This window comes from Macaca mulatta, chromosome 1 (genome assembly GCF_049350105.2).
Source record: "Macaca mulatta isolate MMU2019108-1 chromosome 1, T2T-MMU8v2.0, whole genome shotgun sequence".
Lineage (NCBI taxonomy): Eukaryota > Metazoa > Chordata > Mammalia > Primates > Cercopithecidae > Macaca > Macaca mulatta.
In genome coordinates, this window is record NC_133406.1 from 162,977,455 (window position 1) to 163,003,641 (window position 26,187).

At 40.1% G+C, this 26,187-nt stretch overlaps 2 protein-coding genes across 49 annotated transcripts in view; one reads left to right on the forward strand and one right to left on the reverse strand.

Annotated features, from left to right (window-relative positions):
- Positions 1–3,339, forward strand: part of ZZZ3 (zinc finger ZZ-type containing 3) — a 122,028-nt gene extending 118,689 nt beyond the window's left edge. For all 48 annotated transcript variants that reach the window (XM_077953928.1, XM_077953920.1, XM_077953752.1 and 45 more), the window contains 2 exons: positions 1,670–1,770; positions 2,067–3,339. In XM_077953928.1, the coding sequence (XP_077810054.1) occupies positions 1,670–1,770; positions 2,067–2,211 (246 nt within the window). In that variant the 3' untranslated portion in view covers positions 2,212–3,339. The remainder of the gene's footprint in view (positions 1–1,669; positions 1,771–2,066) is intronic.
- Positions 3,340–8,545: 5,206 nt separating this feature from the next.
- The window catches only part of AK5 (adenylate kinase 5), a 292,207-nt gene continuing 274,565 nt past the window's right edge, over positions 8,546–26,187 (reverse strand). Inside the window, 1 exon segment of the mRNA NM_001266348.1 lies at positions 8,546–9,202. Coding sequence (NP_001253277.1) covers positions 9,134–9,202 — 69 coding nt within the window. The 3' untranslated portion in view covers positions 8,546–9,133.

Genomic DNA, 26,187 nt, shown 5'->3' on the forward strand with positions numbered 1-26,187 from the left:
TATTAGTGAAGACAAACATACAGGTAGCTATCAATTGAGGTAAAATGTGAGGCGCTTTTATTTAGCTGTTTCTCTTTTTGTTGCTGTTGTCCATGGATCAGAAATGGGGTTTTTTTCCCCTGTCTGATTGAGAGGCTAATAGAAATACATATACTTATTCCGCAGAATTTTGTAACACACATTATGTTCCAGGCACTTTGCTAAGTGCTAGAGATTCAGCAGTAAACAAGACAGACTCAGTTCTTGCCCTTATGTTGTTTTCATTCTCATAAGGTATTTAGAGAAGTTAAACAAAATAGTTGAGTGTGGCTAGAGTACATACTAGAGAGTAGTCAGAGGCTGCTTGCACCGCCTTGGAAATTTTGCCAAGGAACTCACACTATCCTGAGGTTGTGGGGGAACCATTGAATGATTTTAAGCAGAAAGTAACATGAAATTTACGTTTTGAAAAGATCATTCTAGTTACTTAAACTATTGGGGGTGATGATCTTTAGGAAAGCAGTGGGTTTGAAACTGACCAGCTTTTCCCCTCATCATTTTGGCCATAGTATGGAAACTTAATTAGAGGAAGGCAAGACTAGAGTCAAGGAAACCGGTTAGAGATTCTTTTGATAATTTAGACAAAAGATGAGGGTGTCCTGAACTTGACTGGTGGCCATGGAAATAAAGATTGGCAAGCTTGAGAAGCCTTTAGGCATTAGAGTTGACTTGGTTGGACTGGAGGAAGTAATAATGAGACCATAAACTTGGTGGTGTTGGTGGGTAGACAGGAAAGTATTGATGTGTGCTGTGACTGGTAAACCAAATTGAAAACAAAGTTGTACCTTTGATCCTCTAGAGTAGGCAGTAATCATACTATATTAAATGATTTTCCCTCTTGATCTTTCAGTGACCCTACTTCTCCATTAGAGATTTTCCTAACTGGCAGCTCTGGCCTTTCAAAAAGAAACTTGCTTCCCTTCTCCTAATTTTGCTGCAAAACCCAGCCATGGCTTGTTTGCCAGTCTGGCAGCCACTATAGTTGACCAGATGATCAAAGAAACTAGAAATGATATATCCTTTGATTTCCAAAAGTGCACAGAATACTCTGAGGACTATCATGATGCCACCACGCTGAAAAAGAGCCAGATCTGCCTTTTTCACCTGATGGGCATTGGTTATTAGGAGTCTTTAGGCTTTGGAGAGTGATTCAATAAGATAAAATTTAGACAGAATTTTACTGTTGCCTGCGTTCCTGTCAGCCAAGAGAACCTGTTAAAACAATTCTGTATCATATTTGGATAGTTTTAACTATGGTATTAACTCTCTGTTTCTCAACCATAGTCATCATACAGTGGTCTGAAGTACCTTTCAAGTAGATGGTTACAAATAACAAAACCACCCAAGTTGAAGATGATCTACTTTTAAAAATTTTTAAATAAATTTAAGCTGATTGAAGATTATCCCTTCTAATGTTCCTCTCACGCATACCTTGATGTTGAGTGGATGGAATTTTACCTAGTTTGCTAGAAATTATCTCTGACATATAACCATTTGTGTGGTATATTACTGTCCTGTGCATGGAGAGATAGGAGAAGATGTCTATGTGCACATCGTATGTTTCCTTGTGGAGAATAAAAAGTCGTGGAACAGTATAATTTAATACATTTTCTCTCTGAATCTGTTATAGTGTGATAACTGTGGCATAGAACCCATCCAGGGTGTTCGATGGCATTGCCAGGATTGTCCTCCAGAAATGTCTTTGGATTTCTGTGATTCTTGTTCAGACTGGTAAGTATTTTCTTCATTGTCAGTCTTCAACTTAGACAAGAAAAGAGCTTCTCAGCCATTAGTGAATTTGATTTCCAAACATAGAAAATATTAATAGTCACACTTAGTGAATTAAACTTTGTTGTTCTAGGCAATTAATTTTTTCCTGTAATCATACCACATATCAGGTAACTTTGCATTAGAGATTTTGATAGATTAATGGATTTAAACAGGGAGAGCTGTGAGGAAGCTTTGTAATACACAGACTAAAATGCATCCAATACCTTGTAATGATATGTGTCTTTTTTTCTTTGCAGCCTACATGAAACAGATATTCACAAGGAAGATCACCAATTAGAACCTATTTATAGGTCAGAGACATTCTTAGACAGAGACTACTGTGTGTCTCAGGGCACCAGTTATAATTACCTTGACCCAAACTACTTTCCAGCAAACAGATGACATGGAAGAGAACATCATTTACTAGTCCTCTTCAACACATAGCAATGGTATCATTGTTAATTATGTGCACAGTTTGGAAAGATTCTCTGCTTTCCCAGAAATGACACTCACAGCATGAGAGCTTCCTGAGTGTTCTCGTCAAGTACAGCTCTGCACCGTTGTGGCTCTAGATCACTGTTCAGCAGCTGAACATTCCTGGTGAGCAAAGGGTTTCCCTGGTGAATTTTTCACCACCGCATTTTAGGTGGTGATCTTAAATGGGTGAAATGGAACGAGAGCACACATTAAAGAGAGAGTAAATTCCAAAGGTTTCAAAGAACTTGGTGATAAATATGATAATGAGAAGACAAAGTATTTATATTAAAACAGTTTAGTAGCCTTCAGTTTTGTGAAAATAGTTTTCAGCACAGAAACTCACTTCTTTAGACAAAGTTTTAACCAATGATGGTGTTTGCTTCTAGGATATACACTTTAAAAGAACTCACTGTCCCAGTGTTGGTCATTGATGGCCTTTAGTAAATTGGAGCTGCTTAATCATATTGATACCTAATTTCTTTTAACCACAATGAATTGTCCTTAATTACCAACAGTGAAGCACTACAGGAGGCAACTGTGGCACTGCTTCCTTAACCAGCTCATGGTGTGTGAATGTTATAAAATTGTCACTCAGATATATTTTTAAATGTAATGTTATATAAGATGATCATGTGATGTGTACAAACTATGGTGAAAAGTGCCAGTGGTAGTAACTGTGTAAAGTCTCTAATTCACAACATTAATTCCTTTAAAATACACAGCCTTCTGCCTCTGTATTTGGAGTTGTCAGTACAACTCATCAAAGAAAACTGCCTAATATAAAAATCATATATATGGTAATAATTTCCCTCTTTTGTAGTCTGCACAAGATCCATAAAAGATTGTATTTTTATTACTATTTAAACAAGTGATTAAATTTAGTCTGCGCAGTGAGCAAGAGTTCACATGCATTCTTTTATACTGCTGGATTTTGTTGTGCATCATTTAAAACATTTTGTATGTTCTTATCTGTGTATACAGTATGTTCTTGAATGATCATTTGTCAGGAGAACTGTGAGAAATAAACTATGTGGATACTGTCTGTTTATATTATAGAATGTTTGTTGTGACTTCCTTTTGGTTAGATTTTGGATTTTTTTTTTTTTTTAACCAGTGTTAAAACCAGAAATTGGTATTTTTAAAAATGGTTTGCTTCACATATTTAAGAGTTTTCTTTCCGTCATTTATGAAGAATAAGGAATATATTATGGAAAAGAGGGTGATCTTAAGCAACCCTGTAAAAGACGGTAATGTTTTTTACTCAGTGTGTGCCAAAACACTAAATTAAACTAGCTTACAAAAAGGAAACACAGACCATGGTTAAAGAAAAAGGCAGTTATTAATGCTGAGGTGTGAATACTAAAGTTGAAATTTTTTTTTCTAGTTGTGTCTCATGAAAATAAGCCCCCATGTATTTAAACAGATGGCTTTTGAAAAATCACCTTGTTTCCTGGAAATTATTATTAACTATAGGAAAAGATAGTATAAATATTCTAAGATTGATTGTTATATTTGACCCAACTTTTAGAATCACCTGTTTTTTCCTATTTTAAATCAAGGGAACATTATTTACTAGTTCTCTTCAGTACATAGCAGGGTACTAAAATCATACCCTGAATTGTTTTTTAATTGAGAAAAGTAATAAAATTTTAAATATAGAAATATGAGAATTTTAAAGTAATATATTGATTAAAGATCACTGATGATATAGATATAATATATCATAACAGAAGGAAAAGTAATGGACTTGAGCTTAACTTCTCACCCTGGAATTATTAGTGGGGTGAAGAGGGAAATCATTAGCATTCTGGGCATTTTTATATTAAATGGTTTGTGAATATGCCAGAAGATCTGCTTTCAACTTGTAATTAGACAAGATAGTAACACTTGATGGTAACTTCTATGTTTGTGTAGAAATAATACCAGTTAGTTTTGGAAAGCCATTCAGATCCATTCAAAAATTCCATAAAGTATGATGTATGCTTTGGAAGAGGGCTATGAGTGATACAATTGTTATATAAATGGAATAGACAAACCACTTGAATGCATTTTTCAAGGGCAAACATTTTTTGAGATTTTTGAGTAATAAAGAGGATTTTTCTGCTTGAGCAGAAGGTGTGTTTGTTTTGCATTTTTCAGCTCCAAGCAAATAGCCCCCAAGGTTTTAAAAGGCCCTGAAGTTCGGATAGTAGTAGGTAGTGTTTTGTTGTTGTTTTAATTTGAGAGTTGCAGGAATAATGGGCAGAGCTGTCATTTGCCAGTCGGCCACCATCTGCCTACAGAGAATTATTGGACTGAAAGCTAAAACAGACTGTAAAAGACCTACTTGCTAAAGCATTGCTTATTCAGTGGTATTCAGTAGATAAGATCTATTTCCTGATATATTGTGCTCAAGTTATTTGCACATCTTAAGAAACTTTTAATATCTAAAACCATTGCTGTAAGGTTTAGGCAGAGGAGGTTTCCTTTTGTGTGATGCATAATAATAATAGAAAACACTGATACAGTGTTTACTATGTGCCAAGCAAGCATATAATAACTAATTCTTAACTGTATGAGGCAGGTTCATTTATTATCCTGTTGTCATATGAGGAAATCTAGCCAGAGAGAAGTTAACTAACCTGCCCAAGGTCATATAGTTAGTAAAGCGGTGATGCTTGAATTTTAACCTAGACAGATTACTTCAGAGTCAGCGTCTGCCTTACTACCGTGTTTCCTGAGCAGGAATTTCCCCTTGTGTCAGGCAACACTAGGTGTTAGGAGTGGAGGTGTGCAGGTGTTGCCTTACATTCTGTTTTCCTGATGTCGTGTGCTTTCTAAGAGTACAGACCTGAGCATATGTCCAGGCTTGCAAAGTCTCAGGCGAAGCTGGGACTACAGCTTGTGTTTCCTGCCTCGGGTAGGATTTTCTTCTATGCATGTTGGGTGCTTCTCACTTAACCTAATAGTATGCCTTGTCTGTTTTCCCCCCTTCCCCTTTTTGTTTAAATTAATTCACAGAACACAAAAATTTGCTAGGTATGAGGAACATTTAAAAAAATGAAATAGAGAAAATGGTACATCACATGTAATAAAGATAGTTTTGTGAAATGTCTTTTTCAATCATATATATAAGTGTTGTGTGCTATATAAAACTATTTCTTATTGTGGATAATGAAGTTTGAAGCCTGTTGTTCATCTATGGATGCACTGGATGGGATTGGAAGTCTTCAGATTTCAGTAGGTTCTTCCACAAGCTTATGAAGACATTGTCCTGTTTAGGCTGTAAACTGTTTTTATTTCTTGATGAAAAGTGTTCTTCTATTTATGTGATCCCTTTTTTTCTACAGTTCATGTAGCTAGTTAACTAGACTTTTCAGAGTTATAATACATTTAGCTCCATGAGAACAGAGACCATCCATGTCTGTCTGTATCTCTAGGGCCTGGCATTTAATCGATTCTCAATAAATATGTGTTGGTTGTATGACCAACATTTTGGTGAGTTTACATTTTTTTTCTCCAGGAACTTAAGAGACACCACCTATTACTGAGTGTGTCTGTGAGATCCTTAGAGGCCTTGCATCAGAAGGTCATCTTGACAGTGCTGTGAGAGGACGGGGGAATTGGATTCTATCTTACCCGAAGGCTGTGGTTCAACACTGGGTGGCAGACGTGGTTTTGGTTCTCTGTGGGGCCCTAGTATCTTGATTCTCTTCCATGTTTTTAAGAGTAATGTAATGAGGCTGGGCACAGTGGCTCACGTCTGTAATCCCAACACTTTGGGAGGCCAAGGCAGGTGAATTGCTTAAGCCCAGGAGTTGATCAAGACCAGCCTGGGCAACATGGCAAAACCCTGTCTTTACTAAAAATACAAAAAATTTAGCCGGGCATGGTGGCGCATGGCTGTAGTCTTAGCTACTCGGGAGGCTGAGGTTGGGGGATTACCTGAACTTGGGAAGTTGAGGCTGCAGTGAGCCAAGATGGTGCCATGGCATAATAGCCTGGGGGAGAACGCTGTCTCAAAAAAAAAAAAAAAAAAGGTAATGGAAAGGACACTGGAGTGAAAATTCTGGGTCTTAGTCCCAGTCGTGGAAGTGAATCATTCAGTAAGTGTTTACAAAGAACTACCTTTCATTGCACGTTAGGAGCTAGTAAATGATTCGTGTGTCTTACTAACTTTTGTTTAATCCTCACAGTTCCTCTATGAGGTTCATTTCTATTATGTTCTCCATTGTATACATGAGAAAACTGGAGGTGCAAAGAGTATGTTAAATATGTTAGCTCTCAATAGTAATTACTGTGTTTGGGACTGGAGATACCAAGCCGTGTCCTTATGGAGGTTATAATCTAATGCAGAAGACCAGCAATAAGTAAGTAAAATAAAAACTATTCATTGCAGGCAGGGATAAATGCTAAGAAGATAAATATGCTCAGAGAAAAATAATAATGGGAGAATGGCGAATCGTCTGCCATTTTAGATGGAATAAGCAGAGAAATCCTCTATTGGCCAGGGTAAATTCAAATAGAAACCAGAATGGAGCAAGGGAATTTGCTGCATGAATAATCTGTAGGAAGAGGCAGAAGGATAGCAACAGCACACAGGCCATGAGCCAGTAGACTGTGGCTTGTTCTGGCAACATAAGATGGCCAGAGTAGCTTAAGCCAAATGAGCAAGAGGAGAGTAGTACTTGATGGCATCAAAGAGGGCACAGGCCAGCTCAGATGTGGCCTTGAATACACATCATTGTAAAGGAGTTTAGATTATGTTCTGATGTCTTCTACATACACACACGTCTTTTGCTAGACAGAGACCTCTAAGGTCTTTTCCAGTATTAAAATCTTACGACTTTAAAGTAGTGATATCATTTCAAGCCATTCAAATCAGCAATGTGTTCTAGAGAAGAGTTGATTTGCACTTCTAGATACTCTTCAGGGGCAAAGCCGTTTACCCTTGCTAAAGTTTTCAAGGTGGCTGTCAGCTGTAGCCGTAAGAGCCTGTAAAAGATGGTTGGACCTTTCTGCCCCTCTGCTGTCTCATTTTCCTTACCTATGCAGTCAGAGCTGTGCTGGGCATGGACTGTGTTTGCCAGTATATGGTATGTGTTTCAAGAATGTTAATCCCTACAAAGAGTCATTTTATGTTTTCTGGCACAACTGATGATTTTCTTCCTGTAACCTTTTTTTGTTTCCAGTTTGCTCAAGTACTTATGCTCCCCGATAGAGAGTGTGACAACTTGGGGTAGTAATAAAGTAAAGTATATGACAACTGTTGGAGTTGTGGGAACATGCCCCCTTTTGTTAATAGAGGCATAATTGTAACCAAAGAAATTTAATTTCTTCTTTAGCAAACACTGAGATTTCTGTTTCAGAATGAGTGCTAAAGAAAAAGGAAATATGAAAGTTACCATGTATCGTGGATACATTGAGTTCTCTCTGTAATAACTCAAAACTGATCTATAGCTAAAATTAAAAACATATAAGCGTATCGTAAATCTTGACTATGTCTGTGTTCACCTCTAATTCTGTTTGGAATAAGGCTTCAAATGCTTTCCAGAATGATGTGAGTTACAAATAAATAGAAAAAGAGTTATCCTGTCTTCCATTTATTTTATTTGTACATATCCATTTCAAGAAAAAAAGAGACTTAAAAAATACAATTCTATCCCAGAAATGGATCCTTATCTGCACAACCATTGAAGAAAAAAAAATCATGCAAACTGAAACTATGTTTTTTTGTAGTGACTGAGTGGAAGATGCAGTTATTCCAGTAGAATATATAAGAAGCTCTGATTTTACAACTGATAGCACAAAAGAAAACCCAAACTTCACTGGTTTAATGCAAGGAAACACAATTTTGCATATGGGTATGACAAGGTTTGCAAACTTCTGGAAAGGGCCCATATGAAACAAACACAAGATTGAACACACCACTTACTGACATGCCCCTCCTACCCACATCAGGTTTGTTACAGTATTTTTTACTTGCTTGGAAACAAATAAATGGGTGACCATTTAAAATCAAAATTATACTTTGATATGTGCCCAATGAATGAAATTGCAAATATCTCATGCTTTTAAATTACTTTTGGTCATTGATATTAATTTATAATTGCTGAAATGCATCACCATGTAGAGAAGAGACTAGGTTACACAATTTATCAGATTTGTTCCCTTAGCCATAATGACAGTATTCCAAAGTTCTTAAAAATAATAGAGAATGTTACTGATGACTAACGTGGGTTTTACCATCTTGGAAAAGCTATACAATTTCATATTTTAAAATTTCTGTCAAATTTTGCTTGATGCCTCTATATCATGTACAAGGCATTGTGTAATCAACTCACCTTATGGCTCTGAGCCACCAGAAGATGAGAGTTGACGAAACAGCCAGACACCAAAGAAAGATGGCCAGGGCTGTCCCCTGTGCCAGGGGCCTCCACTGGGGAACAGTATGTAAATCTTGGGGAGAGGAAGATGTGACTGGGAGTTAGGGATGCTTAATGAGAGGAGAACCAGATGATCAGGGTCTAGCAAGGCCTGTAATCACAACAGGCACAGACTGGTACTGCACCACTGTTTATGTACTGACTAGCTCTGAGTGTGGCCTGCATGATACAAAGTGTGTGTGCTGTGAGTGCAGACAGTTGTCTGAAGTGTGGAGAAGAGGTTGATAGTCCCAAATACACCATGCATGATTTCCAGATACCTCTCACACAGGTCTAGCTGGGAAGCAAACAGTGCTGTCAGGATTTAGGGGGTGGGGGAGTGGGGGCAGGGAGCACAAAAGGTTTAACTTGAAACATTGTGTTAAGGAATGAACTTTTTAATGTTTTTCTGTTTCCACTCTAACAAACATGCATTTTCGCCTTCAGAAAATAGAGTCAATAGCTGTGCAGAGTTGAAGAAAAACGTCCTCTGGTGTTCCCTCTGCATTTATCTATATTTAAAAGGGAAAAAAGAGAGTTAGTCTGAAATATTTGTAAATAAAATCATGTTTAATAATGAAAGATCACTATCAATTGCTCATAATTTGCTCTGCAAAATTTTAAAACACAAGACCCCCCAAAACACAGAGAAAAAAGTGAAGAGTAGTGGTTTTAAAACTACATGTCTCAATTAAAACAACAAAGAAGTACCACTACACATCTATTAGAATAGCCAAAATCCAAAGCACTGACACCACCAAATGCTGGTGAGGACATGGAGCAATAGGAACTCTCACTCATTGCTTGTGGGAGCACAAAACGGTACACCCACTTCAGAAGACACTGCAGTTTCTTAAACTGAACATACTGTTACCATACTTTTTAGCAGTTGCACTTCTTGGTGTTTTACCCAAATGGGCTGAAACCTGAGCATCTGCCCAAAAACCTGCATATGGATGTTGACAGCAACTTCATGCATAATTGACAAAACTTGGAAGCACCCAGGATGTTCTTCAGCATTTTAATGGATGGATAAACTGATATATCCAGATGCACAGGGGAGTATTATTCAGTGCTAAACTTTATATTACTCAGTGATTCAGGCTTCTCTGAAGAGGGTACATATTGTTTGGTTCCAATTATATGACATTCTGGAAAAATAAAAACTGGAGACAGGTTTAAAAAGATCAGTGGTTGATGGGCAGAGGGCAGGTGGAGAAGAGAAGGTAGAGTACAGGATTTTTAGAGCAGTGTAACTAGTCTATGGGAACGCTGCTCAATTTTGCGGTGAACCTAAGACTTCTCTAAAAAGGAAGGCCTATTTAAAACAAGTCCCTAGGTAAAGCATTGCTATGGTAATGGAAAGACTTTGGAGTTACTTAAAATGAGACTTCTGAGTGTTCTGGTGCATTTGGGAATAGTAAGGAGATTGGGGCATGAGGGAGAGAGGTGTGGAGAAGAAAGCAAAAGGCTAGGACCACAGTGTGTAGGTGTGCTAAAGGCAAAGTCTGCTTGGAGACTGTTGACATGCCAGCCCAAGGAGGACATATCAAGGGAAGCTGATTTTCTGGGCACGAAAGTACTGCCCCTTCCCCTGTCCTAACATTGCACCGACCGCTGAGATTTGTTCCATTACACCTGTATCGTCTACGGAAAGTAAAGGCCTGGCCAAGCACAGGAAGCACGTGGGAGGCCAGGGGAATGCTGGTGGCGTGCATCAACTTCCACAAGTGTCACCCAGGTTACTTTGGTAAAGTTGGTTATGAGGCATTACCACTTAAAGAGAAACCAGGGCTTCTGCCCAACTCTCGACCTTGACAAATGTAGACCTTGGTCAGTCAAGAGACATGAGTCATCACACGCTGACAAAAATAACAATAATAATAATAATAAATAAAACAGGTTGGAGCTGCTCCCATCATTGATGGAGTGCTATGGGCTACTGCAGAATTCTGAGGAAGGGCAACTTCCAAAGTAGCCTGCTGTCATGAAGGCCAAGTTCTTCAGCAGGAGAGCTGGGAGAAGACTAAGGATGTATATATAGGGGGAAGTAGGGAGGCTGTGTCCTGGTGACTTGAAGCCACAAGGAGGGAGCTTAACTAAATGCTAACAAATGAAAAAAAAAAAAAAAAAAAAGGAAAGGGTTGGTGATCTACATGAGTCATGGGGTGGGTGGTAAACTTGCTAAAACACAGCTTTCCAGGCCATATCTGCAGAGGGTCTTGTTTGGTGGGTTTGGACTGGGTCTTTAATCTGTATATTTACCAAATTCTCCACATGATTTTGTTGTGGGCCATCTTGGAGCACACTTTGAGAAACACAAAGTTTTCAAACATACATTTTCAAGCACACTTTGAGACTCTTGTCTACCTATCCAAATCTTTGTGCAAACTAGTTTGCATTTTTCTACCCCTAGGGATTTCACTGCTTCCAGAGGTAGAATGAATTCTCAACACCATCAACAAAAAGAATGTTGCATGTTTAAATACTGGAGAAAATGGATACCACAATATTAATGGATACAACAATATTAATATAATGACTGTCATTCCCAAACTGGAAAAATCCTGTATGTCCATTAACAATAGATGGATAAATTGTGACATAGTCATATAATGGAATACTATAGTAATTAAAAGAAAAAGAACCACAGCTATTTCGACAACATGGATTAATTTCACAAGCTTGAGGGACACAAGCCAGTCTCAAGAATATGAATACAGTAGGGTTCAGTTTATATAAGGTTTAAAAAAAAAGCTATTTTGGTTAGGGATGCATACGTAGGCAATAAAGTCATAAAGATAGAAGCAAGGAAATGATTATCATGAAAGCCAGGATAGTAGTTACTTCTTGGGGAGAGGAAGGAAGCTGTGACAGGGGAGACATACGGGGAGGGTGGAGCTTCTGCAATTCTTTTCTATTTCTCGTCCTGCATGGTGGTTATATGAGTGTTCATTTTATTCCTCAAACTCTATATACTACTTTTATGCATTCCTGTATGTATGATATAGCCCACAATAAGGGAAAAATCAGTTTTTTAAAAGTTCTTTTCCCCTCTCATAAATATGTCATACTTTATCCTTACAGGAGACTCAAATACAGCAATCTGCAATTTGTCTGTCCAGCTAGAGGTTCTACATCTGGACGGTACGGGCTTAGCCTTTGCCATGTTCATGGCCCCCACAGCACCTTGCTTATTGCTTTACTTCTTCCTCCTTTTCCTTTCAACCAACAAGCATTTCCTGGTTATCATCAATGTTTCGGAGTTACCAAGTTGAATGAGAAACAATGGTCCTGTTTTCCAAGAGCTCACGCTCAGTGGTAGAGATGAACATTCAACAGGAATTTACACTGTTAGGAGGTAAACACATGAGCTAATGGGGCACCTTCCACAATGTTGGGAGGGCAGAGAAGCTTTCTGAGGAAAGTAATAGTTGTCATCATTTAAAATGATAAACATTACTAGTAATGGCACAGAAATGCTTTTTAAATAACCAAAGTAATCCTGTCAATGATCTTAGAAGAGAAGTCTTGTTATCCCAGTTTTACAGATGATGAAACAGGGGCTCTGAAAGATGAATTAAATTTTTCAAGATAATGTGGTTAAGTAAGTGGAAAGAACTGGTTCACACCCAGGCCTTTGATTTTGAAGTCTTTGCACGTCTTGACTTTACTACACTATGCTGACCAGTTCAAAATGGTGGATGGCCAGATATGAGGGGGAGTAGCAAGGAGTGAAGCTGGAATTGTAATGACAGGCTGGGCTATGAAAAGGCTTATGTTCCCTATTGCATGACGATAATGAGGAACCACGTGAGAACTGTTTTTTTGTTTTGTTTTGTTTTTTGTTTTTTAAAACAGGGTCTTGCTCTGTTGCCCAGTCTGGAGTGCAGTGGTGCGATCTTGGCTTACTGCAGCCTCTGCCTCCCAAGTTCAAGCGATTCTTCTGCCTCAGACACCTGAGTAGCTGGGATTATAGGTGTGTGCCACCATGTCTGGCCATTTGTCTTTTTAGTAGAGATGGGGTTTCACCATGTGGCCAGGCTGATCTTGAACTCCTGACCTCAAGTAATCTACCTGCCTCAGCCTCCCAAATTAAGGATGAAGGTGGGAGCCACTGTGCCCAGCCCATGTAAGAGTTTTTAAGGAATGGGCTGACATCATAAAATATGGGTACACAGCAAATACTTGATAAATATTTGTTCCATCAAAAATAACTGCAGAGTCCAGGCGTGGTGGCTCACGCCTGTAATCCCAGCATTTTGGAAGGCCGAGGCAGGCGAATCATGGGTCAGGATATTGAGCCATCCTGGCTAACACGGTGAAACTCTGTCTCTACTGAATATACAAAAAAAAAAAAAAAAAAAAAAAAAATGGCTGGGTGTGGTGGCGGGTGCCTGTAGTCCCAGCTACTCGAAAGGCTGAGGCAGGAGAATGGCGTGAACCCAGGAGGCAGAACTTGCAGTAAGCTGAGATCACGCCACTGCACTCCAGCCTGGGCAACAGAGTGAGACTCTGTCTCAAAAAAAAAAAAAAAAAAAAAAAAACCCGAAAACAAAACGAAACAAAAAAACTGCAGAAAGGTTGAAGTGCAAGGCAAAGAGCCCTGTATGAGGCGTGCCTGGGATTGCCCTCAGTGTGCTTCAGGACTTGACAGGCCATTCATCCTCTTGGGGCCTCAGTTTCCTCCTCTATCATATGAAGAGACTGAACTAGGACTAGATAACCTCCAGGTCTGGTTCCAGCCTGGATGTTCTATGCTATTCCAGATCTGAGCTCACTTTTTAGTGGGGATGAGCTCCTCTCAGCAGGCGCCAGGATTGTTCAGTTTAGTTTGGTGTTGCTAGTTAAGCTGGGCCTAGAAGAATGGACATGTACTGGAAGATAATAAAGGTGGCAAAGGTGTAGAGATCTGAAAGCACATCGATTTTTCAGCAAACAGTGGGTCATTTGTTGAGGACAGAGCAAATGCTGCATGGGATGCTGAGGGCAGGCAGAGAAAAAGAGGAAGCTGGAAAAATAGGTTGGAATGAGGTGTCTCCATAGATTTGCCTATTTGGGACATTTTATATCAATGGAATCACACAATATATGGTCTTTCGTGACTGGTTTCTTGGCATAATATTTTCAAGGTTCAATACTTGGTTCCTTTTTATTGCTGAATAATGCTATGCTGCATTTAACCTGAATGTTCCAAACATGCCTTGGGATGTCTTCCTTCCTCATCTCTTTTCAGCAAATCTGTTTCCGCCCACAGCCCACTGTACAGTCACCTGACCTCACCTTATCAAACGCTGGGAGGAGGGAGGAAAGGAAGGGGTTGCTAGCTCACATTCCTGCCCCTTCTCAGGTTTCCTCCCCTCTAGCAGGGACGGGTAAGAAGGTATAAATCCACAAACACTTGATATTATTTACACTGTCCATGATTGTATATCAGTGGAAAATGCACCAGGTCTGTCACTGGTCCCCAAGAAGTTCCATGAGGACAAAGACTCAAATACAACCATTTTGTGCATAATGTAAGTTCTTCACCCTAGTGATCCAATTTTTCGTCTTTGGCACAAACACTTCCCCAAATCAGCCCCAGATCCTCCCCAGAAGAGGAAGATAAGTAGCCTAGGGAATGACTCCAAGTGACCGTGTACTTCAAATGCATGTGAATTTTCTCACTACAATATCACTGCCTAATTGAGGCACACGTGTAGTGGGACTTTCAGTCTCAGTGATGCCCTCTGCTTCATCTGTACAAACTCCAACTGCGTTCCAGGGCCCTTTCTTGTCCTCACAAAGTGGTGGATATTTTGCAGCGTCTTCCTCATTATTTATCTGTTCTCCAGCCTCTTGCTGAATTCCACCAGTTCCTTGCATTTAACTGACTTAGCATGTTCTATTTCTGCTCCTGGGCCCTGGAACATTTCTCTCCTCCAATCTGTCTTCTGCAACCGTTACTAACATTCTCAACTTTATATATGATTTTCTAAATTTATCTTCTTTCCAAAAGAAAACCATACCTATGTTTCTCATACTCATAATGTGTCTTTTAACACTATTAATATACAATTTTTTTTAAAGAACACTTTTTTTTTTTTTTTTTTTTAAGAGGTAAGGTTTCACTCTCTCACCCAGGCTGGAATGCAGTAGTGAGATCATAGCTCACTGTAACCTCTAACTCCTGGGCTCAAGTAACCCTCCTGCCTCAGCCTCCCAAGTAGCTGAGACTATAGGCATGCGCCACCATGCCCAGCTACTTTTTTGTATGTTTTTGTAGAGATGGGGTCCTGCTATGTTGCCCAGGCTGGGCTTGAAGTCCTGACCTCAAGCGATCCTCCCACCTCAGCCTCCCAAAGTGCTGAAATTATAGGTGTGAGCCACTGTGCCTGGCCAAGAATACATTTATTATGTTCTATTTCCTCCATGTTTCATAATTGATAACTTGGTCATTCAACATAATGCCAGTGTTACACTCACATAAATTGGGTTGATCCTTGTCCAGGATTTCTTTTAGACTCTGATAAAAATATATTTGTTCATTACAATAACCTTTGAATGTACTCTATTACCTTCTGTCTTTTACTATCACAGTGAACTAAAGGCTCTTTCTGTATTACCTTCCCCACTGACTATCACAGTGGACATGCACTCGTTGCAATTCAGTGCAACATTTAACTTTTAGCTTCTTGGTCAGATAAAACCCAGCCTTAACCCAAATATTTGTATATTGTTAAAGAAAAAAAATGTTCAATGATTCTTGTTAAGCATGGTAAGGGAGGCTTTATTGGGGACCATTACGATGGGTATAGATAGGGACTACGGCAACAGGATTTTGCAGCGGGGGAGAGGGATGGGACTCAACTCTGAATACAGCGTGGGCAAGTGGGAATTTATAGTCAAGGAGCAGGATGGGAGTCAGTGGATGGAAAATTATTAAGAGGTAATAACATCAGGAGTAAGGAAAATTCTGGCTACCGACCTGACAGGACCCTTGCTGAAGACAGACCAACATGATCAGACAGCACCTGGGGATGATGGAGGATGAGCATCCCAATCAGATATTGAGGGTAGGGATCTTGCTAAAGTGATTCAGCAGGTTTTACAAGGAAGTGCACAGATGGGCCTAGGAGAAGGTTCAAGAGTCTCTGACTAAAGTTTGGTCAGTCTTTGTCAACATCCAGCTAGACAGTAAGCTCTGTGAGCACGAGGCCATTACTCAGCATAGTATCCCCCGTGCCTGGCTCTAGGTAGAAAGACAAAAACCCAAAAAGGTAAACAAAAGAATGTATCCTCTATTCCCACATTTGCTCTTCCTTTCCTCACAGAAATGAACTGTTGTGGGGAAAGAAGCATGTTCTTAAAGTCCATTTTCTGCAGTCTGGGGTTTATGGAAGGAGAACACATTCTGCCTTCTAAAAACAAGGCGACTTGGTTTCAGCACAGAGGACTCAGCACACAGCACCTCAAGGACAGTGCTAGTTATTTTCTGTCAATCAGGCCAGAGCTGATGTTTTGGGGAGGGCTGGGGCGGGGTCCCGGAGCTCTCAGTGGTCCATTGCCCACCTCTATTTCCCTCCCCAATCCCTCTCCTCATTTTGTTTTGTGGCTTAAATATGGGGACTTCTTAATGAAATTAAAAAACTGCTTATTGCCAACCAGTCAGTCATGTGCTGTAGTGCTTGCCCCTGTGGAGCCCGAAGATGTGGGTAGGTTTAAAGACAAAATCAAATGATAAGGCTTTCTAGATGGGAAAAGCAGTCTTTTACTTCAGTGAGTAGAAAACTCCGTGAAGTTAGTTGGGATCCTCCTTAGGACCAAGATGCCAAGTTTTGAGAATAAAGGCAGTGAGGCGATTTCTATTGTCTTATAGAAGGCATGTATGCGTGTGTGTGTGTGGTGGGAAAAGGCTGGATTCCTGAAGTGCATTTTGTTTTGTTTTGTTTTGAGACGGAGTTTCGCTCTTGTCACCCAGGCTGGAGTGCAACGGTATGATCTCAGCTCACTGCAACCCTCACCTCCCAGATTCAAGCAATTCTCCTGCCTCAGCCTCCCGAGTAGCTGGGATTACCGGCACGTGCCACCACGCCCAGCTAATTTTTGTATTTTTAGTAGAGACAGGGTTTCACCATGTTGGCCAGGCTGCTCTCTGACTTCTGACCTCAGGTGATCCGCCTGCCTCGGCCTCCCAAGTGCTAGAATTACAGGTGGGAGCCACTGCCCATGGCCTGAAGTGTATTTTTCAGGAGCAAAAGAGAGCCCAGTTGAACTGGGTGGGAACAAAGCCTTTTGTCTACTATCCAAAATTCTCCTTTGGTTCTACAGGTTACCTCGACTCTTCCTAAGTCTCAAAGTAGGTTCTCTTTGCTCATCTAATTCCCATGTATAGAGTATTTTAAGGGAATAAGTGGCATTTATCATTTTGTATATAACTGCAACTCAAAGGAAATGGAAAAGAACCAATTTACTAAATGCTTTCAAAGTTACAGGAACTTTTCTTGGTGCTTAGAGCTTTAGCAAATTTAAACCAATTAGCTTATAAGGTACTGGTGCTTAATGTCCTTAGCAAACAGAGAACAGTCCTGCACAATCAGCTTACTGACTGTTTTCTGTGAATGAGACTTCCTCAGTAATTGTGCAAACTTGAAAGTAATATGTCCTCCAACATAGAGTATGTTTACTCCATAATCAATTATTATAATATTAATTCATAGTAACCCTCTTTTATCATGAATAGTCAAAAGTAAGTTTCATCGTGACCTTTCTCCAAAAGATCTGCAATTCTGAGTCAGCAAAGTCAGTATGTATGAGGTCTTAATGTATTTAATTTAGTTAGAAACTAGGTAAGTAGATTTGCTTCTGACTTCAAGAATTTACCAGCCGGATGGAGTGGCTCACGCCTGTAAACTGCCCATGCTTTGGGAGGCTGAGGTAGGAGGATTGCTTCAGCACAGGAGCTCGAGACCAGCTTGGGAAATATAGTGTCTCTACAAAAATAAAAAAATTAGCTGGACACATGCCTGTAGTCCTAGCTGCTGGAGAGGCTGAGGTGAAGGATGGCTTGAGGCCAGGAGCTTAAGGCTAAAATGAGCTGTGATGGAGCTACTGCACTCACTCCAGCCTGGGCAACAGGGTAAGACCCTGTCCCTTAAAAAAAAAAAAAATAAAATAAATAAAAGAGGCTGAGGTGGGAGGATCACTTGAGCCTAGGAGGTTGAGGCTGCAGTAAGCCATGATCATGCCACTGTACTCCAGCCTGGGTGACAGTGAGATCCTGTCTCAAAAAAAAAAAAAAAGAAAAGAAAAGAAAATGTGGTACATATACACAATGGAGTACTATTCAGCTATAAGAAAGAATGAGATCCTGTCATTTGCAACAACATGTATGGAACTGGAGGTCACGTTAAGTGAAATAAGCCAGGCTCAGAAAGACAGACTTCGAATGTTCTCACTTATTTCTGAGAGCTAAATGTTAGAGCAATTGAACTCATGGAGATAGACAGTAGATTGATAGTTACCAGGGTCTGGGAAAGGAAAGGGGGAAGTGGGAATGGCTAATGGATACAAAAATTAAGGTAGATAGAATGAATGCGATCTAGTATTTGATAGCACAAAATGGTGACTCTAGGCAACAATAACTTATTGTACACTTAAAAATAACTAAAAGACTATAATTGGATTATCTGTAACACAAAGAAAGGACAAATGCTTGAGGTGATAGATACCTCATTTCCCCTGATGTGATCACTGCACACTGCATGCCTATAGAAAGTATCTTACGTACCCCATAAATATATACACTAATATGTACCCACAAAAAATAACAATTTTAAGAAAGAAAGAAGCATAAAAAAGAATTTACCATTTTTGGTCTGAGACGTGATATAAAATCCTGCAGTAAGTGATGTTCTGACAAGTATAGCAAAATATTATTTCATTAAAAAGCTAAAAGCAGGCCAGGTGCAGTGGCTCATGCCTGTAATCCCACCACTTTGGGATGCCGAGGCGGGTGAATCACCTGAGGTCAGGAGTTCAAGACCAGCCTGGCCAACATAGTGAAACCCGGTCTCCACTAAAAATACAAAAAGTAGCAGGGTGTGGTGGCGGGCACCTGTAATTCCTGCTACTCGGGAGGCTGAGGCAGGAGAATCGCTTGAGCCCGGGAGGCAGAGGTTGCAGTGAGCTGAGCAACAGAGTGAAATTCTGTCTCAAAAAAAAAAAAAAAAAAAAAAAAAAAAAAAAAAAAAAGCTAAAGCAAGTGAAGAGGAAACAGTAAATTTTTGAGTTTTTACCTGACTTCTTGAAGGAAAAGTAGAGCGGTGATGATATTTCTACCCAGCAGTCAACAGAACATATTACTAAATGAAGAAAGCAATTACACTGCTTTGGGAATTACACATTTTGTTTACTCTTTCTCTTTAGTTCCATGGATTTGTAAATCATAAAACGGTTGGCTGGTCTAAACATTGCCTATGTCTAGTGGTGTTTTTCCTGAATTTTCCCACACGGTTGAAACCATTGCTAGAGTCTCATTTTATTTTTCATGTATTGGCACCATGGAACCTCTGGGACAAAGCCAAGCTGTTACAGCGTGGTTTAGTATCACGCTCTGTGTGCCAGCACCTTCCTTTTCTAATCTTGTCCCCTGTTAAACAAGACACAGCCTCACACCACAGGGATCCCTAACTGCCAGAGGATAACAGCAGCGGCTCAGCAAGGCAGACCTGAGTGTGCAGAACCTGGGCATGGTCTGGGGAAAATCATCAAATGCAGTTTTCAAAAGTTGGGGTTATGTAAAAGGCTGCTCATAGGGGGTCATCCAGTTCACATATCCAGTCAGTCCACATAGTTCTCATTATCAAGGCCATAGAAAGAAGGAGGACTATATATACATTGACTTTAGAGAGATTTAAGGACAAACTTCAGCAAAAATATAAGGATGATTTATAATCAGCACATTAATGGTTTCTCTAAATAGGACTTCCCATAGTTCACGCAGCTTGTCCACTTACACGTTTTAAGTAACTGTTTTTCCTTTTCTCTTTCTCTCCGTTCTGCCTAAAGTTTTGAATAACATCTTTTAGCAGATATGAAAAAAAATCATCCTTTCTAAAATGATCTCTCTAAAACACCTGCTTCATCATTTTCCTGTTTAAAAGTTTCTCAGTGCTTCCCTCCTAGAACTTGAGTACTTTCAGGATTCAGTCCAAACATCCTTGGGTAGGCTAGAACTATGCAATATGGTGTAGCCCCTAGCCACACATGGTTTCGGAGCACTTGAAATCTGACTAGCACAAGAAAGGAACTGAATTTTTAATACTGTTTAATTAAAATTAATCTAAAATTTAAACCTGGTATTTGACCCAATTTTTGGAAAATTAAAAACTATCTTTGGAATGACTTGGGTATGTGAAATCTACTTTTCAACTGTAAATTTTATGAAATATAAATATAGTTCCAGTATTTTTTATGGAAACTTAGCAGCTAAATTTGAGGTAAAGCCCTAAGTACCAGATTTTGAATACATAGTTCATAAAAAAAAATGTAAAAATATTTCATTAAGAATTTTATGGCTGGGCACGGTGGCTCACACCTGTAATCTCAGCACTTTGGGAGGCCGAGGCGGGCAGATCAAGAGATCAAGAGATTGAGACCATCATGGCCAACATGGCGAAACCCCATCTCTACTAAAAATGCAAAAATCAGCCAGGTGTGGTGGTGTGCGCCTGTACTTCCAGCTACCCGGGAGGCTGAGGCAGGAGAATCCCTTGAACCCAGGAGGTGGAGGTTGCAGTGAGCCAAGATCGTGCCACTGCACTCCAGCCTGGTGACAGAGTGAGACTCTGTCTCAAAAAAAAAAAGAGAGAGAATTTTATATTGATTACATGTTGAAATGATACTTAGGCTATATTAGGTTACATAAAATATATTGTTAAATTAATTTCACCTGTTTCTTTTTACCTTTCTTTGTTTATGTGTCTACTAGAAAAGTTTAAATTATACATGTGGCCCACATTATATTTCTTTTGACAGTGCTGAGCTAGCAAATGTATTGAATGCAGGAGGAATGAATGAATGAATGAATGGATTCAAAGTCCTTTACTGCTTGCTTCAATCTTGCTCTTTAGTCTCATCTGTCACGATTTTAATTCATCTGTTTGGCACTTCATCTGGGCCAGCATTCCTGGCTCTTTCACGAGTCAGTGGCTTTGTTCCCTCTCCTCCATCTGGCTTGAGTTTCTCTTCATCCTTTAGGACCCAGCTCAAATGTCCTCTTTTCTCTGAAGCCTTTACTTACCTCCCCAGGCCTGAGCTCTGTGCTCCTAAAGGCCTGGAGCATTCTGTAGATCCTATTACGGCACCTACCACTTCGCTGGGGTTTCATGTGTCACAGAGTTTCACAAGTCTGTTTTGTTTTGTTTTGTGTAGAGACGGAGTCTCACGCTGTCGTTCAGGCTGGAGCGCCGGGGTGCGATCTCAGTTTACTGCAACTTCTGCCTCATGGGTTCAAACAATTCTTGTGCCTCAGCCTCCTCCCGAGTAGCTGGGATTACAGATGCACACCACCACACCCATCTAATTTTTGTATTTTTAGTAGAGAGAGAGTTTCACCATGTTGGCCAGACTGGTCTCGAACTCCTGACCTCAAGTGATCTGCCCTCCTCAGCCTCCCTAAGTGCTGGGATTACAAGCACATGTCTTTTCCTATGAATTCCCAGCATTAAGTGGCATGCCTTGGACCTTAGAGATGCCCAGTAAATGTCTGCTGAGCATGTCAAAGATTTTACATAGAATAGCGCCAATTCTTTGCTGGTAGAATTCATGTCAGTGACTCTAGGAGGGGTTCTGAGTTAAAGTGGACCTTAGTGAAGGGGGTGCCGTAAGATGGGCAAAGGCAAAATCTGTTATGTGATTATCACAACCACAGAGGAAGAAATCAAGAATGTGTACAGATGAGTCAAAAGGGCCTGGAATTCTCTTCTGCTTGCTGTTTGGGGAGGAGACACGCATGCAGCAAGCACAATTCATTTCAGCAGGACCGCAGGGGTGCAAACGGTATTGCACTGAATCAAAAGGTCTTTGCAGGAGTCTGCTGAAGGTCTGACGATCAGGAAGGAAAGGGGGTGGAGAGAAGACTATTTTAAGCAGAGTCATAAAGAAAAAGTCTCTTAAGTCTTTCAGAACCAGATGGAAGATTTATGCTTCATTTGTCAAGTGAGAGCACAGAACCTTAGGGTTCCTCTACGTCACTCTCTCCTTCGGGCACACCTTTCTCTTCACTGCACCAGCAGGAGGGAGGGCTGTATCTAAATCTAGGTTTCTAGTTGTCAACCAAGGCAGGCCCAGATGAAATGTAGGGACGCTTCAGACTTGAAACTGATAAGCACCCCCAGCGAAGGTGGGGCACTGATAAAGGAGGGCAAGCAGCAAGGAGCTGGGAAATTCCAAAGCGTAGTTACACTTCAAAGAACTCTTTCCAGGGCAACATGGAGAGCCAGGGGAGCAGAAATGAATGGGTTTAAAGAAATCAGCCTCTGCTTAAAATAGCTCAGCAGTCTCTCCTACTAGAAAAAAATCTAAGTAAGCATGTCTTTTCACCACATAGTTGTTAGTAGTAGACAAAAACAACCAAACTAAACTAGAAACAACCTAGTTCAATAAACTATAGAACATCTATATTGTGGCATATTATATAGCTATGAAAAAGAAAACAATATTGTGATGTGTTGACCTGGAGGTGTTTTGCAGAAATGTGTACAGCTTGGTAGTATTTGCATGAAATCACACTCCCCATCATGGTTGTGTGTGTGTGTGTCTGTAGTAAACAGTTTGATTTCAGAGAGAAAGAATGAGGGGCTGGGGGAAAGAAGAGAAGAAAGAGAGAAAGAGAACAGGAGGAGGAGGAAAAGGAGGAAGGGAGGAGAGGTGGAAAGATACACAATAAGCTGTTCACATTGGTTATTTGAGGGAAGCAAGGTTGTGAGGAGCATTGTGAATTTTTTTTTTTTGTGTGTGTGTGTGTGTGTGTATATAGTCATGCACCGATAACAATGTTTTGGTCAATGACAGACTGCTTATACAATGGCAGTCTCATAAGATTATAATGAAGCTGAAACATTTCCAGCACCTTGTGATGTGGTAGCCATCAATGTCAGAGCGCAACGGATTACTCATGTGTTTGTGGTGATGCTGGTGTAAAGAAATCCACTGTGCTGCTGGTGTTGTAAAAGTATAGCACATACAATTATGTAAAGTACACAGTGCTTGATAATGATGATAAACGACTATGTTACTGGTTTATGTATTTCCTATATTATACTTTCAATTATTATTTCAGTGTGCATTTTTTCTACTTGTTAAAAAAGAGCTAACTGTCAAACAGCCTCAGGCAGGTCCTTCAGGAATGTTCCAGAAAAAGGCCTTGTTATCAAAGCAGGTGACAGCTCCAGGCATGTTACTGCCCTGAAGACCTTCCAGTGGGCAAGATACGGAGGTAAAGACAGTGGCATGATGATTCTAACCCCGTGTAGGCAGGCCTAGGTGAATATGCGTGTCTCCATCTGAGTTTTTAAGAAAAAAAAAGCTTAAAAAGTAAAAAAAGATTTTTTTAAATAGGAAAAACCTTATAGAATAAGGATATAAAGCAAAAAATACTTTTGTACATCTGTACAATGTGTTTGTGTTTTAAGCTAAGTTCTATGAAACAGTCAAAAAGTGAAAAAATGTTAAAAGCTTATAAAGTAAAAAGGTTATAGTAAGCCAAAGTTAATTTATTATTGAAGAAAAATATTTTATAAATGTAGCATAGCCTAAGTATACAGTGTTTATAAAGCCTACAGTAGTATACAGCAACGTCCTAGGCCTTCACGTTCATTCAATGACTCATCCGGAGCACCTGCCAGTCCTGAAAGCTCGATTCATGGTAAACACTCTATACAGCAAGTTTACCACTGACATTTTTTATTCTGTATTTTTACTGTATCTTTGCATATTTCGATATGTTTAGATACACAAATGGTTACCATTGTGTTACAACTGCCATGGTCTTCACTACAGTGACAGGCTGTAGTGTGTAGTGAGCTATACCATCTAGGTTTCTGTAAGTACACTCTCTGATGTTTGCGCAACGACAAAATTGCCTAATGATGCATTTCTCAGATTATATCCCTACTGTTAAGTGATGCATGACTGTGTGTGTGTGCGTGTGTGTGTACTCGTAAATACACACATAAATATATACAGTCTACTCTCTGTATCCAAAGTACTGCACCTGCAGATTCAACTAACCAGAGATCAAAAATATTCCCTCCATCATCCCTGCTCCTACCTTGTATGGAATCTGGCCAGCATCCTGATACAGCTTCCCAGCTTCCCACTAAAATACTTGTGAAGACCCCCCAAAATGAGAATAGTCACAAGAATTCTGAAAACTTGGACTGCTCGCTATTACCAGGGGTTCATGTCTGTGGTCCCAGCTACTTGGGAGGCTGAAGTGGGAGGATTACTTGGGCCCAGGGAAGTTGAGGCTGCAGTGAGCTGTAACTGCACCACTGCAAACCCGACTGGGCAACACAGAGAGACCCTGTCTCAAAACAACCAACCAAAAAACCAATAGAGCTATGTTTATTGATTTTTGGTAGAAAAATACTTATTATGACTTAAATTATGTCCAGTGAAACTGTCATTTGTGCGTGAAGCCACTATAATGGCATTCTCAGATATTCACTAAGAAATTGAACTAAAAATTAGTTACTTTAGCCAACTGAAAGAAGAATCAAAATTAAGAATTTGGTATAGAGAACTCAAGGCATAAAAGTAATTTTGGGTTTTCCTTTACTCGTGTTAGACTCCAAACTTGGGAATCCAGTAGATTTTGCAACCAGGCGGTGAAATGTGACCTTATGGTACCTTCTGCTTCCACTTTCCTCAGTAATACCAGAAACTGCAGGAACTTCTCACTCTTCGTGCCTCAATTCATAGGGCTTCTCCTGACAGCATGGTGACCAGAACAAGGAGGACCATTGCATTTCAGGACTTAATGGAAACGGTCAAACTATTTACAAAGTTGAGACATCGCAGCAGCAGAATCACTGAGGAAAAAAGCTTATTATCTCCTCTACAAAAGCAGAGTTGCCAAGGAACTTGATTTTCTGTGTCTGTAAAACTCATGTTTAACGAGTCACTGGGCTCTCTTTTTATTTTTTTAATCAGTTAACAGTAGCAAACAACGCAGGGACAGATATAGTCTGTTATGAGACCTTCTTCATCTATGGACTGGGGTGTTTCTGCGCTAATTATGCCATGAACAAAATGTACATAAAAAATAGAAAAAACAAAATGTAAGGAAATATAATGTTCATTGGTGATTATCTTTGGGTGGAAGAATTCCGAATAATTTTAATGTTTACCTTTATATTCTTACATTTTCTAGTTTGTTTCTTTTTTAAACAATGTGTAGTTGTTACTCGTGTACTTAGTTAAAAAAGAGGCTTTAAATATCATTTAATACAATTCTGCCTGTGCCACTTGAGAGAGCTGTTTCTGTGGTTTCTCTCAGCTCACAACAAGCCCTTCTCTCTGGGTATTCCTTGTCCTCCATCTGCTTCACAGGGAAGAGTCCCAGGTAACCATGTTTATATCCGTCAGGTCCTAATTCAAATGCTACCTCCTCAGACTTTCCAAACCGCTGCCCGCAGTGCTCACTCCCAGCAATGCATTCTGTTTTGTTTTATCCACAGAACTTGTTAGTGGTTGCTTTATTTTCTTGTATACTATTTGTCTCTTTTTCGTTATTTTTTTTTTTTTTTTTTGAGACCGAGTCTCGCTTTGTCACCCAGGCCAGAGTACAATGGCGTGATTTTGGCTTACTGCAAACTCCGCCTCCCGGGTTCAAGCAATTCTCATGCCTCAGCCTCCCCAGTAGCTGGGATTACAGATGTGCACCACCACGTCCAGCTAATTTTTGTATTTTTAGTAGAGACGGGGGTTTTGCCATGTTGCCAGGCTAGTCTCGAACTCCTGGCCTCAAGTGATCCACCTGCCTTGACCTCCCAAAGGGCTGGGATTACAGCGGTGAGCCACCATGCCTGGCCTGTTTTTCTCTTTTCAGTGAGGGGCTTTGTCACGTTGACTACTGTGTCCCCAGCACCAAGTGCCGGGTCCCAAACATACCATATGCACTCAGTAAAGTACACAGGAAACAGGAAAAACACAGGAACACAGGAAAAAGCTCCCCCGTGACCCCAGCTGCCTGTCTATAGCTAAGAGGGCCAAGAAGACCCTGAGCAAAGCAAGGCCAACCACATCATTTCTCTCAGGAATCTGGAACTGCGAATCACAGTGCCGTGGTAACGTACAAATGCGAAAGCTGTCAGGTGGGCATATTCTGGCTTGTAGGCCAGAGAAAGAAAAAAAAAAAAAACTGGCTTAGAAAGGCGTTTGTGAAGCAGTGGGGAGCACTGGGAGCTTTTTAGACCTGATCCCACACACCCTCTGGAGCCTTCTGTGC